This window comes from Brassica napus, chromosome C7, assembly GCF_020379485.1.
Source record: "Brassica napus cultivar Da-Ae chromosome C7, Da-Ae, whole genome shotgun sequence".
NCBI lineage: Eukaryota > Viridiplantae > Streptophyta > Magnoliopsida > Brassicales > Brassicaceae > Brassica > Brassica napus.
Genome location: NC_063450.1, coordinates 30,436,926 through 30,449,934, shown reverse-complemented (window position 1 = coordinate 30,449,934; position 13,009 = coordinate 30,436,926). Strand labels below are relative to the sequence as shown.

The following is a 13,009-nucleotide window of genomic DNA, read 5'->3' as shown; positions in this document are numbered from 1 at the left end:
AAAATTGAAAAGGAATTTAATTGATTTGATATTTCTCATTACGTGGGTGATTGGTTGGTTTTATCTCTCTACTTTAGCTTTATTTGTTTTTAAATCACTAAACTTTACCAATCATGTTGTATTTTTATTTTTAAAAGTTTAAACCTACATCAAGTTTTTATTAATTTTTACCAATCATGCTTTAGCTTTAGTTTTAAAGCTACAACAAAAAAAATAAAGCAAAATTTTTTCTTATGTATTTTAGGCAAAAAGCATAGAATCTGTAAAACGAAAAAAATTATCTATAATATCAAATAAATTATATGATGATAATTAAAACTTTTATAAATATTTTAATTTTGATTTTGGGTGTTTTTCAAATTATTAAATATTTAAATAATATAAATATTATTTACATATCACATTTTAAATGAAAGTACACTTTGATAATTTATAAAAGAAATATTAATATAAATGATTTAATTGGTATAAAATAATAATTATAATAATTTTATATATACAATACATATTTCATATATTTTATTTTAAAATAACTACAGCTTATACCTTACACCTACAACAAATTCAACTACAACAAAAATCTTTATAGAAAATTCTATAGTAACGACTTTGCAGCGACCACGAAAATCCGGAATTAACGCATAAAACAGCCAACGAAACTGTTCAGCAAGAAGTGGCTCAACAAAAGAAACCTCTGTTGGAACGCATTCGGGATAAAGAGATTTTTCCTATTCTCCCTCCACGACACACAACTGAAGAGGTTATGGAAGAACTGAGGGAGGTTACACTTCAATATACTATGTGTGCGGACCCTATCGAAAGTGCAGCCCAGAGACAGCGTGCGCTACAAGGAGATGCAAAAGGTTTAATGCAAAAAACTGCGGCAGCTATTATTGAAGCGGCCAATGCAGCTACGAGCGGTACCTTACCAAGAACTACTACAGTGCTTGATGAGGACCCAACGAGCGTAGAACACTTCATTGCAGCCGCAACGGAACCACCTCAACCTAGCAGAAAACGAGGGCGCCCTACAAAATTTAAGGATTTGCGTATCAAACCAAAAGTTTTCAGAGGTTCGAGCTCTAGAAAGGGAAATCTTACAAATCTTACACTGCGTAATGCATCTCCCAGGCAGCTTCAAGTCAGCCTGATAACCAATAATGACAGAAGTTATACACCAATAGAAGTTATACACCAATAAAAGTTAGGTCCAAATTAACGTTTATATTCATTAGCTAGTGTCTTTCTTACCATCAATGGTTTATCTAGTCTCAACCTTTGTTGTTTCATTGGTTTCAGATTCACTCTTACATGAAACTTGTTTCATTCCAGCTTTTCCAAACTATAAGATTTCCAATCTTATCTTGTAATAGTTTAAGTTTAAAATTGAAAGCACTTAGTTCAAAAAAAAAAATTAACGTTTATATTTTAATAAGAGAGACTTTTACGAAATGTATCAACACATTTGTCTAACTCAAGTTTGGAATGCATTTAAATTAATTCCATAAAATAATTGGATCGTTCATATTCGCAAAGTATCAATAAATAAATAAATATCACAACACTTCTTATACGAATAAATATTTTTTCGAACGACATGCAGTGCCGCTCATGGGCATAAGCGAATATTCAAGTATTGGTCTATGGTCCATAATTGTTTCTTTTTAATAAATACATAGCAATAGACTTCAAATTTTGTTATTAAAACTCTTAATAAATCGTCTAAGCCTCCAAAATTTTAGGACTACATGATCTTCTTCAGAACAAGTGTTTCTGTGTTTTAAGGTTTGACATAATTTATTCAAATTTGTGAGCCTATTAGAGTCACCATACATTAATTTCAATATTTCATTATTCCAATTACATAGCAAATGCAACAATCTGGTTACAATAAGAAAATACAAATGGAGGCATTTAATACGCCTCAAATCCTTATAACAACATTCACGAAAACCATACCTTATTTAACACATACGTTAGTTTTTTTTTTTGAAAAAAAGGCTTTCAACACATACGTTAGTTACCTTACATAATAAGATCCATATTTATTCTTTTTTATTTTTTGTAAAGAGGCATAAGATCCATATTTATTCACCCAAATAGAGTGTATAATAACTCATTTAGCCGACGAAAGGGGTTTGTGTGACAATGCCACAGTCATTGACACGAACATAAACCCTTTCACAAACCACAACAGCCAAAACAATAGCGTCTTCAGATATAATCTCAGCCTTCACTTTCGTATTCTCTCTATCAATTCAAATTTGTGAGCCTATTAGAGTCACCATACATTAATTTCAATATTTCACTATTCCAATTACATAGCAAATGCAACAATCTGGTTACAATAAGAAAATACAAATGGAGGCATTTAATACGCCTCAAATCCTTATAACAACATTCACGAAAACCATACCTTATTTAACACATACGTTAGTTTTTTTTTTTTGAAAAAAGGCTTTCAACACATACGTTAGTTACCTTACATAATAAGATCCATATTTATTCTTTTTTATTTTCTGTAAAGAGGCATAAGATCCATATTTATTCACCCAAATAGAGTGTATAATAACTCATTTAGCCGACGAAAGGGGTTTGCGTGACAATGCCACAGTCATTAACACGAACATAAACCCTTTCACAAACCACAACAGCCAAAACAATAGCGTCTTCAGATATAATCTCAGCCTTCACTTTGGTATTCTCTCTATCAATTATATCTTTTGCTTCTTCTCCTCTTTTCCCCACCAACTCAGGCCACGAGCTCTTCATCCCTTCACCTGCGGTGTCTGTACATATACATGCACACGTATATAATAAAATACATTATGCTACGTTACCTGATTTCTTATGATAATGCATTTTGCATACCTACGCCTTTTAGCATGAGCATTTATTATTTTTATATTTTGTATATAAATTTGAACTCTATATTTTTATTAATAAATATATATTATATATATATGTAAATATATATAGTCCCAAAGATTGATTTTTAAGCTTTTCACACATATTAAAAGATCAAATACATACTTAATGTTTTATTCTTTCTAAGAAAATTCTACTTTTATTTTTAAAATTTTTAATTTTTGTTTTAATTTTAGAGTAAAATGCACTAATTAAATTCTGAAATCAATCTTGTATACAAAACATATAAAACACAATCCTTTTTTATACATACATATATATATACATGTATATATATATGTATTATCTCATTTTAAAAAACAGTTGTACATAAGTTTCAAATATTATTTTCAAATAGTTTGGGATGGCTATAGGCTATAGTATAGCTGATATATATATATATATATTACAGAACATGTGTGCATATAAAAAAATAATTTCTTATATATCTAAAATAATACCTTGGCAGACGTCCGACATTTCTCTTTTCTTTTTTGAGTTTATTTTCTTTCTTTGGAGATGATGATTTATGTAGATTGCACAAGAACAAAATGACTATTTATAGAGAATTTTGTGGTGGGGCTATTCCACTTCCTTTACAATATTTGCACATGAAACCCTGGAGGAAAAAAAGACCATTGAGAGAGAAAGAGATTCGCACGCAATTGAGTTTTGACCGACGTGAGATTTCTATAAAGAAATTCATTTTTTATTGTTAAGAGTTTAACCTACTTTAAATACCCGTCAGAGATAAATATGGATATCAGGATAATGTCAAATGTCTGAAATTTATGGTGGCTCTAGAATGCAATATAATTAATATAGTAACGTAGCAAGTAGTGTATGGTTTGAATCCGATATGAAAACTTGCTCGATTATGTGTATTATTATGTACATGTATAATTTATATAATACAATATGGTGATAAAAGAAAAAATAATAATAAAAATACAATATATTTGTGGCTCAAATGAATAATGAATCTAGCGCGTACATTTTCGAAATTGGTGGTCATTTTATGACCTTTTTCATACGGCTTTCATGTGGTCATTTTATGCCTAAAATTTGCATTACTTTTAACGGAACGTAAAATATTTTCAAGAATTTAAATGTTTCTTTCCACACAATAAATGTTCCGTTGAAACTTATATTTCATCGTTTGATCACAAATCACAATTATACTTTTTTTTTCTTCATAACGTTTTTCATCTATGAGAAAATAAAGTTTTATGTTGGAGTGTTCTTTACAAAAAAACATTGGGGATATCATATATATACATCATGTGTGTAACTTGTGTTCTTTTTCTCATTTTCCATTTCCTTGAGCAATGAGCATTTTGAATAGAGTTCAAGTGGACTTATATTCGTTATAGTTCAACTTCTATCCTAAACACACTCGTTGTGCACTCACACATTAATTAAATACTCCAAAATGGTTGGCTCAAATCTATTACAATATATAGAATTCACTATCTCGAGACCTTCTGTGTAACGGATAGAGGTTTCCCCTAGAGGGTGAAAGCAAAATATATATTATGAACCTTAAAAAAGAGCAAAATATATAAACCTTTAAAAAAAAAGCAAAATATATGAACACCAAAGGAAATAAAAAGAGACATAATTATTACTGTATTATTTTTAAAAATCTATAGAGAGTTCATTTGAAACGAAGAGGACGAAAACTAACATTACATAAATGTTTTCTTTTACTTTTCTTTCCATCTTCATATGTATAAGATATATATAACACAATGCATACCTGCCACTCCAACACAAAAACTCAGTAGCCGTTGATTGGAGCTGACAAGTTCGGGTTTGATGAGTCTACGTCAAAGGAAGGGTAAGTAGAACGCATCGTTCTGGCTCCTCGTCGCCAATAAAGACAAGTCCATATTCGCACTCTGGCCGTTCCCATACAACGAAGAAGAAGATGATGACGAAGAATCTGACATGTGTTCACCGTAAGATTGGTAAAATCCATCATCAGTGTAACTCCTAGACCTCCCAGCGATCCCCATATCCGCAAGAAATGAGTACACGTCGCTCAACCATTGTGGCAAACGGTATCCGCTAGTTGTGTCCATCAAAACAGGTTCTTCTTCGAGCAGATCATTGATGATACCCAGATGAGGGAACTCATCGGTCATCAGACTCTGTGCTGGTCTCCTAATCTGAACATCATTTTGCCTCATGCTAGTACTTACAGGTGCGCTGTAAGCGTTCATTCTATGATTCCCGCTGATAGTTGTTGTAGTTGTTGTATCTCTGTTTGAGCTTGAACCACCAGTCCACAAGAGCCCACCGGACGAAACCTCCGCCGAGCCAACGTTGAGAGGGAAGCCAGACTGATTAGATACTGAGACCAATGCGCTTGTTCCCGTCGACTGAGAGCTTGAGTGGTCGGAACCAACTATGGCATTTTTATAGGATTGAGGAATGTAAGTTTGAGTATGTGTCGGGGCACTTACAGGGCCTGTTGAGCTCACTGAACGAGCAAAGGACGTTGCTGAGGTTCGAGGTGCAGCTTGCTTTGGAAGGAAGGTAGGAGCACGCAAAGGCCTTGTTGACATGGAAGGTATTGGGGAAGTAGTATTCTGTACAGCGGCTCTAGAACCCACAGTTTGGAACTCAATATGTCGAGACGGTGATGCTTGATCTGACGAAGGTGATATTGCTTTCCTATTTGGAACGGTATCTAACTTGAAAACACCCCTTTTCTCCGGTTTTGCTTGTGCTACAGATTTGAGATTCCAGGGAGAAGCTTTGGGTGGGGAAAACACAGCAGGGCTTTTCTCTTGCCTCTGAACCGTGCCACGATCCTGAAAAAAGAACACAATATAGTCATTCTGATGTTGATGAGCACTTTAAAGTTATCAAATGTTAAACATCAAAAGTTTGAGTGAACCACCTTGGTAACAGGATTATGCTCCCTAGGGTTCTGTGCTTCTTGGATGGGAGAGATAACCACGCCAGCTTCAACAACTCTGCGTGTCTCAGAAGAATGGCTTTGACTCTTAGGGTTAGATGCATGTCTTGAAGGTTGGTTCTCTGTTTCAGTGGCTGAGCTGTTGGCACCAGATACGTTTCTTGGTTGCGTTTTTCCTCTGCACACCAGAAGGTATGTTAACAGGATGTGGAACAAATAAAAGAATCAAATGAAGTTCACTTACTTTATACGCCAAATCTTGGTTTGCCCGTTTGAAACATTCCCTTTGTATGACCCACTGGCTACCCCTGTTCGGACAGATTGATCAGAATAAACTGAGGTATACTTTCTTTCTGCAACTCCACTAGGGATAGATATGGAACTGCCTCTTCCTCTGCTAGTGTCTTCTGATGGGGGATGGTGAATCTTAGATGCATCTAATTCACACTGAACAGGGCTGCTCTCTCCAAGTGTGTCAGGTTTATCACCTGATGATTCTGCTTTAGCTCTCACTTTTTCCTCTTTCTCAGTATCCCTTTCTTCTGTTTGGGATCTCAACCTCTCTTCTTTCCTTTTCTCCTTTTTGTTCTTTTTCTGTTTCGCCTATGAATAACCAAACAACCAAGAATCTCCATTACCAACCCAACAAGTATATTTTATGGGATTATATACTTTGGAGGCAATAGAAGTGTAGTAAGTAAGTAACCTGTTTCTTCTTAGATTTTCTCTCTTTTTCGGTTGTTCCTCTATTTGCCTTGTGTTTGCTTTCTGCCAGACACTCTTCCTCTTCTTCGCGAATAAGTTCTTCTTGCCTTTCCCATGCAGTATGTTCTATGTATGCAACTTTAGCCTTGTTGCTGCATTTCTCAGAAGGATTTCAGTTCAATAGTGAAAAAGTACAGGAAACATAAATATCAGAAGATCAGAAATAGATAACAAAACACTATCAGCCGTTTCAGAATAATATCTTTCACGCTTGTTAGAGCTTACAAAAACGAAGTATTGTGATTGCTTATGAATTGATTTATATGGAAATTTTCTAACCAAGAGACAAATGATGCCATATTACCTGTATATATGTGCAAGAACAAGCATCTCCATAGTCCGCCTACCAACCTCAGTTAAACGACTCTCATCACGCCCTATGGCTTCTTTACTGTATTCCTCTCCAACATCCCCCACCTAGATTCGGATAAAAGATTTAAAAAAAAAACAATAAGTGCACAACCGCACATGATAAACAAATAGCGTGTGATACTAACCTTCGAAGGGTTTTGAGAACCCTTTTCCTCTTTTATAGGAATTAATGGTGCCATAACAGTCCTCTTCATGAGTACTAACAGATCATCCACTAATACAAACATGTCTTGGTCCACACTAACAATTGGAGCTGGGCCTGCTGGCAATTCTACGTTATCCATTTGTACCTGCCTATTTTTCTTCTTCTTAGTTTCTTCTTCAATAGTCTTCCACCCACTGTACAAGGAATCCATCATCAAAGTGGATGTACCTTGCCTCAAGACAAAGAAGATTTTTGCAGCTACATTTAGAACCACATCCATTTTCTCTCGAGACATCTTACGCCTTGTGTTTTGGTCCAGCCGTAACCAGAAGGAACTAAAGCTACACCATAAAACAACAATCCATTCCGTGTTATGGAAACTGCTCAAACTTTGAGGAAAAAATATACACTAGATTGGGGTAAATCCAAAGCTATTATAATTTTATTTCTGGAATCTGGAGGAGATGAATGAAAATGTGGAATACCTTTCCCATTTTTCCTTGTCTTGCATCAGCTCCAAAAATCTGATTCTTTCCAGTTCCATAAACTGCCACCAAATGTTCTCTACATATGGCACATATACCCTAAGAAGTTCCCTCCTGTACTGACTAGAAAGGCAGCGGAGAGGTTTGTCGATTTTCTCTCTGCAAGAATCATTCATAGAAATTATCCACAACACAAAACAGAAAAGGAAAGAAAAAAAAAAAAACAAAACTATGCATAACCGTTATTACTACAATGTGCCAATATGTTTGGTTGGGAAAGTTTCAAACACTGCATATATGTTAACGGCGATGTATGACATATGAGTTTAGGTCAACTCAATCTTGCCTTTACCTGATCACCTGAACTTGAGCCTTAATGATAAGAGAGTCCAAATCATCAATGTACCCTTCCTGTAATTTAGGTAACTCTATAAAGTTATTCCCTCCCCAGTGATGCTCCAACTTTTTTAACCTGTTTACTGCATCTGCAATATCTGTGTTCAGCATCTCTGTCTAAAGGGATGGATGAAAACAAAAATATGCAAATAGGTTACCTAAATATATCGATTTCTTTGGATCTTTATTCACAAGAGCTAAAGTATACTGAACAAAATGATTGCAGCCTGTCTCAAAGAAAAAAAAAAGAACTTAAATGAGGAGGTTCCCCAGTTCAAGCGAAAGAAGCTAACCGGATAACAAGCAAACAACAATACGAACCCGGAGGAAGTTCTGCATGGTTTGCAAGACAGAGATACAAAGCGAGATGGTTGCAAACATCCCACCCTTGTGGATATATTGTAATATACCTACCACGAGAGGAATATTTAGCATGCAGAAGGAAAAAAATACACAACTAGGTTTAGAGATTACAAGAATTTCAAGCTTGTTATTATGACATAGCTCATTGACTAACCTTCTAAGAGCCTATATATATGGAAGGAGAGCAAATGTTACATACCATTTGTAGCCCCCCGCATCAAAAACATCACTGCGGAGCTCAGGTTTGCTGATTTCTGAATATTTCTCAATCTTCCAAGTATGTTTCCCATATAGTTCAGAATGTTTTGATCCTATAGAAAAAAAGAATGGAATAAAACGCCAAGCGACACACATGATATCATCTGAGAATAACATTCACGAAGAAGATACCATACCATCATCAATGTCCCAGTAGGGAGGCCACGTCGAAGGAAACCCATTCTCAACTTGATCAGACGAACGCCACTCCGCAAGTGCTTCTGAATGACTTATTTGTCCATTTGAATTATCTTCCTCTGATGATTGTCCTGATCTATAGTCTTCATTACTAGTCTCCGACATTACTCTACAGCTTAAGCCTCACTTTCAAACTAGGCAAATTAGAGATTGAATATACAAATTAGAATCACAGTAATATACTCTGATCAAATGTGTCATTCATAGTCACATCACACAGACACAAGAGAATCTAATCAATCACTCACTCGCATGAACCAAACTAATTCATGAATCAAATCAATACCTGCATATCATATAAGCAATGAGAATGAGAATAAACCCTACAAACTCGATATTTTTCAAAATGCTAGAGGACCAATCAAATTCATTTCTTCTATCAACTAAATCTCCAGATTTTACAATAACTGCCACAGAAAACAAAAAAAACAGAGATGCCGAACAAAATCTCATAGGAATTTTCTCGATCGGAAAAAAAAACTAGGATTGAAATCAGAAACCAAAGCCTCGGAAAATTCAAATAATAAAGGAAGTGAGAGATTGAAGGCCGTAAACGACGCCGCGTGGATCAAAGCAAACCTGCGATGATGAAAGGAAAGAGCAGAGAGAAGCTTAACCGTTGAATGGATTTAATGGCAGCTTCTCAAGCTTTTCTAGAAAGAGAGAATTGGTGAAGAAGAACACACAGCAAAAAATGAGCGGAAACAAACGAAAACCCTCAATTGAAATATAATAATTTAAAGAAATGGTTTCATGACATGTATTTATATAACGTTCTTATTGTTTCAGCTTTTGTCCATTTGCCTAACAAGAAAGATATGGAACCATAAATGGCAGTCAACTTTCTTTTTTTGTTAATATAATTTTCCATTTATTGACTCATTTCTTTCACCACAATATACTTTTCCATTTGTTGACTATTTTCATTTACCTTACTCAAATACTACTCTAATTTTTGGTTCCCAACAAACTAATTAATAATGCTTAGTATTTATTTTTTAAAATTTCAAAGTAATATCTACTTGCATTAAACGAATGACTAGATTATATACAGTAAAACTTTAAAATAATAATGTTGAGACTATGGTATTTTATTAATTTATAGAATTATTAATTTACAAAAAGTTGTTTTTAGATTTTTCTATTTTAGAATAGACTTTTTATAAAAATAAAATTAATTGATTTTACCTTAATTAAACTTTAGAAATTCAACTTTATAGTATTTTTATTATATTATTGATTTGTGTCATCTTTTAAATCGGCCAAATTCGAAACTGAGAACATATAATAATTTATCGTGTTTATTAATTTATCAAGTATAAATTTATAGAGTTTCTACTATATTCAAATATATGTACTATTAAAACATGTTCAAACAACCTTTTGCATATGTGATTTTTTAAATTGAGCCGAATTTCAGAAATTTTATTAAATATATTTTATATTAACCTAATAATTTCCCAACAATATATTGTGACTATTAGGCCTAGGCACTCGGATCCTCGGGTCGGGTTCAGGTCGGATCTTGTCGGGTCCGGGTCCTTCGAGTCTTACATATTTAGACCTAATAGGGTAATAAAAATTTGTCGGCTTGGGTTCAGTTTGGGTCATGACAGGTCCGGATCGGTTCGGTCTTATATAGTTGAACCCAATAGGGTAACTAGAAGTTGTCAGTTCGGATTCGGTTTGGTTAAGGGCCGAGTTCGGTTCGGCTCATGTCGAGTCCGGCTAAAAAAATACCCAAAACACACAAAAAGAACTTGAAATATTTAAATACCCAAAAATATCCGAAATTTTACTCAAAATCTGACCCGAAGACATGAAAAATACCCGAAATATTATCTGATTATATGAATCATATTTTGAAAATCTAAAATTTTACCCCAAATCCAAAACCATATCCGAAAATCCATATTCCAAACTTAAAACATACCAATGATACCAAAAATATACTAAAACACTCATATATATCTAACTAAGGTCGGCCCGTCCAACGGCCGGGAAATTAATAATAAAAACTGTTTTATATAAATTTATATTAATTTATGAAGCACTTAAAAATCATGGTGGATTGAAAACTAAATTATAAAAAATAATAATGAATAGAATTCTGAGATCATATTGTTATTTTTAATAAACATTTTTGGTTTGGAATTAAAATGACAGTATTCTTTGTTATTTTATTCTCTATTTTCAGAGAATACAAAATTAACAAAAACAATTCAGTATATATATATATATATATGTTTTATAATTCGTGAATTGTTTTTAAGTTACTACCACGCGGGAACGTGAAAATGAATAGTCCGATGTATGGTGTTGATTTCTATTTTGTCTCTATATGCTTTTGTTTTACCTTTGTGTGTGTTGTGTATCTCGCTACCAATCATATGCCATTATTTTTCCCTTTTTAGTACGTGGGCTTACATTTGTGTTAAAAAAAAAGGCTTACATTTGTAAAAATAATCGAAAAGTCTATCTTTATTGATAACATAGAGGTTCCTTATAAAGGAGATTACACCGTCATAGATAAATGGAAAGATTACAAATCGTAATCTCTTGGTTATAAGCCATCCATAATCTGGTTCATAACACTCCCCCTTGGATGCCATAACCATTTAGAGCTTGTAATGTGCTTTAATGTTGCCTCATTAAAACCTTATTAGGAAAACCCAATTGGGACAAAACCATGGTGAAGGAAAAAGAGTACAACACACATTACTCCCCCTGATTTGAACATTACTGAAGGTCCCTTGGACCTCTCCAATTTTCTACAATCTGTGGGTGATGAAGATCTTGGGCATAATATGCTTTGTCCTCGAACATGATAGTTGGTTCTTCTTTACCATCGGCCATGCCACAATCTGATCGAACTTATTGAGTCATCGACCTCAAATACACACACACGAAATCTTGGATGATGTTGCTGTGATATGCGTGTACCACCATGTGTAAAACATAACCTGTCTGAAAACAAATCAACAAAACCAAATAACACCTCTTTGGGCTGGTTAGTATAAAATAAATCAAAATCAAAGGCTTCTTCATCGTCCTTCTTATGGACCAATCAGATCAGTGTCTAAAACAAAACTTCTGCATCGTCCATCTCAGGACTAAATGGACTTCTTTATCGTCCACCTTTGGACTGAATGGATCAGTGTCCAAAACAAGTGATCTCACGCCCATATACTAGATAATGGGTGAGACTGGTCCATATTAAATCTCTTGAGAACCCTTTTCTGTATATACTATTTGATGCACAAGGATTTCATTGTTAATGTACTCAAGCTGTAATCTCAAACAAAACTTTGTTTTCCAAGATCTTTCATCTCAAACTTTTTCTTAAGATATTCAACTGTTTGGAAAATTGTATCCAGAGGTTCCTAGGATATTCAGATCATATACTTTGATGATTATCAATATTGTTCTCGAGAACTTGCTGTACTTTCAGCTCAATACCCTATAGTATTTTCATTATCCAGTGGACCATATAAATATGCAGTCACTACATCAACTTGCTCCAAGTCTAATTTTCTCTCTTATATAGCCAGACTTATGAGAAATCTAAAAGTAGTTGCATCCACCACATGGGAGTATGTCTCCTCATAATCTATTACTGGTCTTTGTGAGAATCCTTGTGCAACATCAGCTTTATATCTCACGATTTCTATTCCTCACAAGATCCATTTATGCCTTTCTTCTTTAAACTATTTAACCCCACGTTTCCATTCAATCCAATCTGTTCTACGAGTGCGCACTCTTATATTGACGTGGGTTCATGATCCTCACTTATATTCATAAATTCAAGTGCTGCCTTGTATGCAAATAAATCATCTTATGTCGACATTCCTTATTGGTTCCATTATGTTCCAGACATGATATAATCGATTGAGATTCATTATTATCAGGACCTTTAATACTTTGCAGCTTGGCGTCCCAAGCTACATTGTTTGGTACATGTACCTTAGAGCCGGCCGGCCTTATCTCCATGTCTGGGATGGTTTCCTTAATAACCTCGGATTTGGATTTTGATTATCATTCTCTGCACCTTTCTTTTGTTTCCGAGGATTCTTATCTTTTGGAACCTATTTGGTCTACCACATTTCATACGTTGTCTAGACTCTGTAGCAACTTGACTGTGTCTCTTCTTGGACATCAAATTCGTTAGTGCTTTACAAGCTGGTTTATATATGA

General features: G+C 34.3%; 2 protein-coding genes across 3 annotated transcripts; both read right to left on the bottom strand.

Annotated features, from left to right (window-relative positions):
* Window positions 1-2,097: 2,097 nt before the first annotated feature.
* LOC106407736 (glu S.griseus protease inhibitor) lies at window positions 2,098-3,499 on the bottom strand. Its single transcript, XM_013848606.3, has 2 exons — window positions 3,369-3,499; window positions 2,098-2,789 (listed from the first exon to the last, which is right to left on the bottom strand). The coding sequence occupies exons 1-2, from the start codon at window positions 3,385-3,387 to the stop codon at window positions 2,578-2,580; spliced, it is 231 nt and encodes a 76-aa protein (XP_013704060.1). The 5' UTR covers window positions 3,388-3,499; the 3' UTR covers window positions 2,098-2,577.
* Window positions 3,500-4,449: 950 nt separating this feature from the next.
* LOC125575095 (TNF receptor-associated factor homolog 1a-like) lies at window positions 4,450-9,881 on the bottom strand. 2 transcript variants are annotated; one of them, XM_048762545.1, is made up of 13 exons: window positions 9,395-9,880; window positions 8,755-8,949; window positions 8,559-8,670; window positions 8,318-8,406; window positions 8,155-8,223; window positions 7,953-8,085; window positions 7,601-7,759; window positions 7,096-7,456; window positions 6,903-7,015; window positions 6,540-6,690; window positions 6,078-6,436; window positions 5,816-6,011; window positions 4,450-5,726 (listed from the first exon to the last, which is right to left on the bottom strand). In XM_048762545.1, exons 2-13 carry the CDS (start codon window positions 8,918-8,920, stop codon window positions 4,737-4,739), a joined length of 2,898 nt encoding a protein of 965 aa, XP_048618502.1. In that variant the 5' UTR covers window positions 8,921-8,949; window positions 9,395-9,880; the 3' UTR covers window positions 4,450-4,736. The 2 variants fall into 2 exon arrangements, with proteins under 2 accessions (XP_048618502.1, XP_048618503.1); XM_048762546.1 differs by having other exon boundaries at window positions 8,755-9,881.
* Between the last annotated feature and the right edge of the window lie 3,128 nt (window positions 9,882-13,009).

Bases quoted from the DNA above. Each gene is read 5' to 3' on its own strand.
- LOC125575095 (XM_048762546.1), bottom strand. From the start codon at position 8,920: ATGTCGGAGACTAGTAATGAAGACTATAGATCAGGACAATCATCAGAG. The intron at 7,016-7,095 runs GTTAGTATCACA...ATCCGAATCTAG, and splicing joins GTTCTCAAAACCCTTCGAAG to GTGGGGGATGTTGGAGAGGA. The intron at 6,012-6,077 runs GTAAGTGAACTT...TCTGGTGTGCAG, and splicing joins ACCAAGATTTGGCGTATAAA to AGGAAAAACGCAACCAAGAA.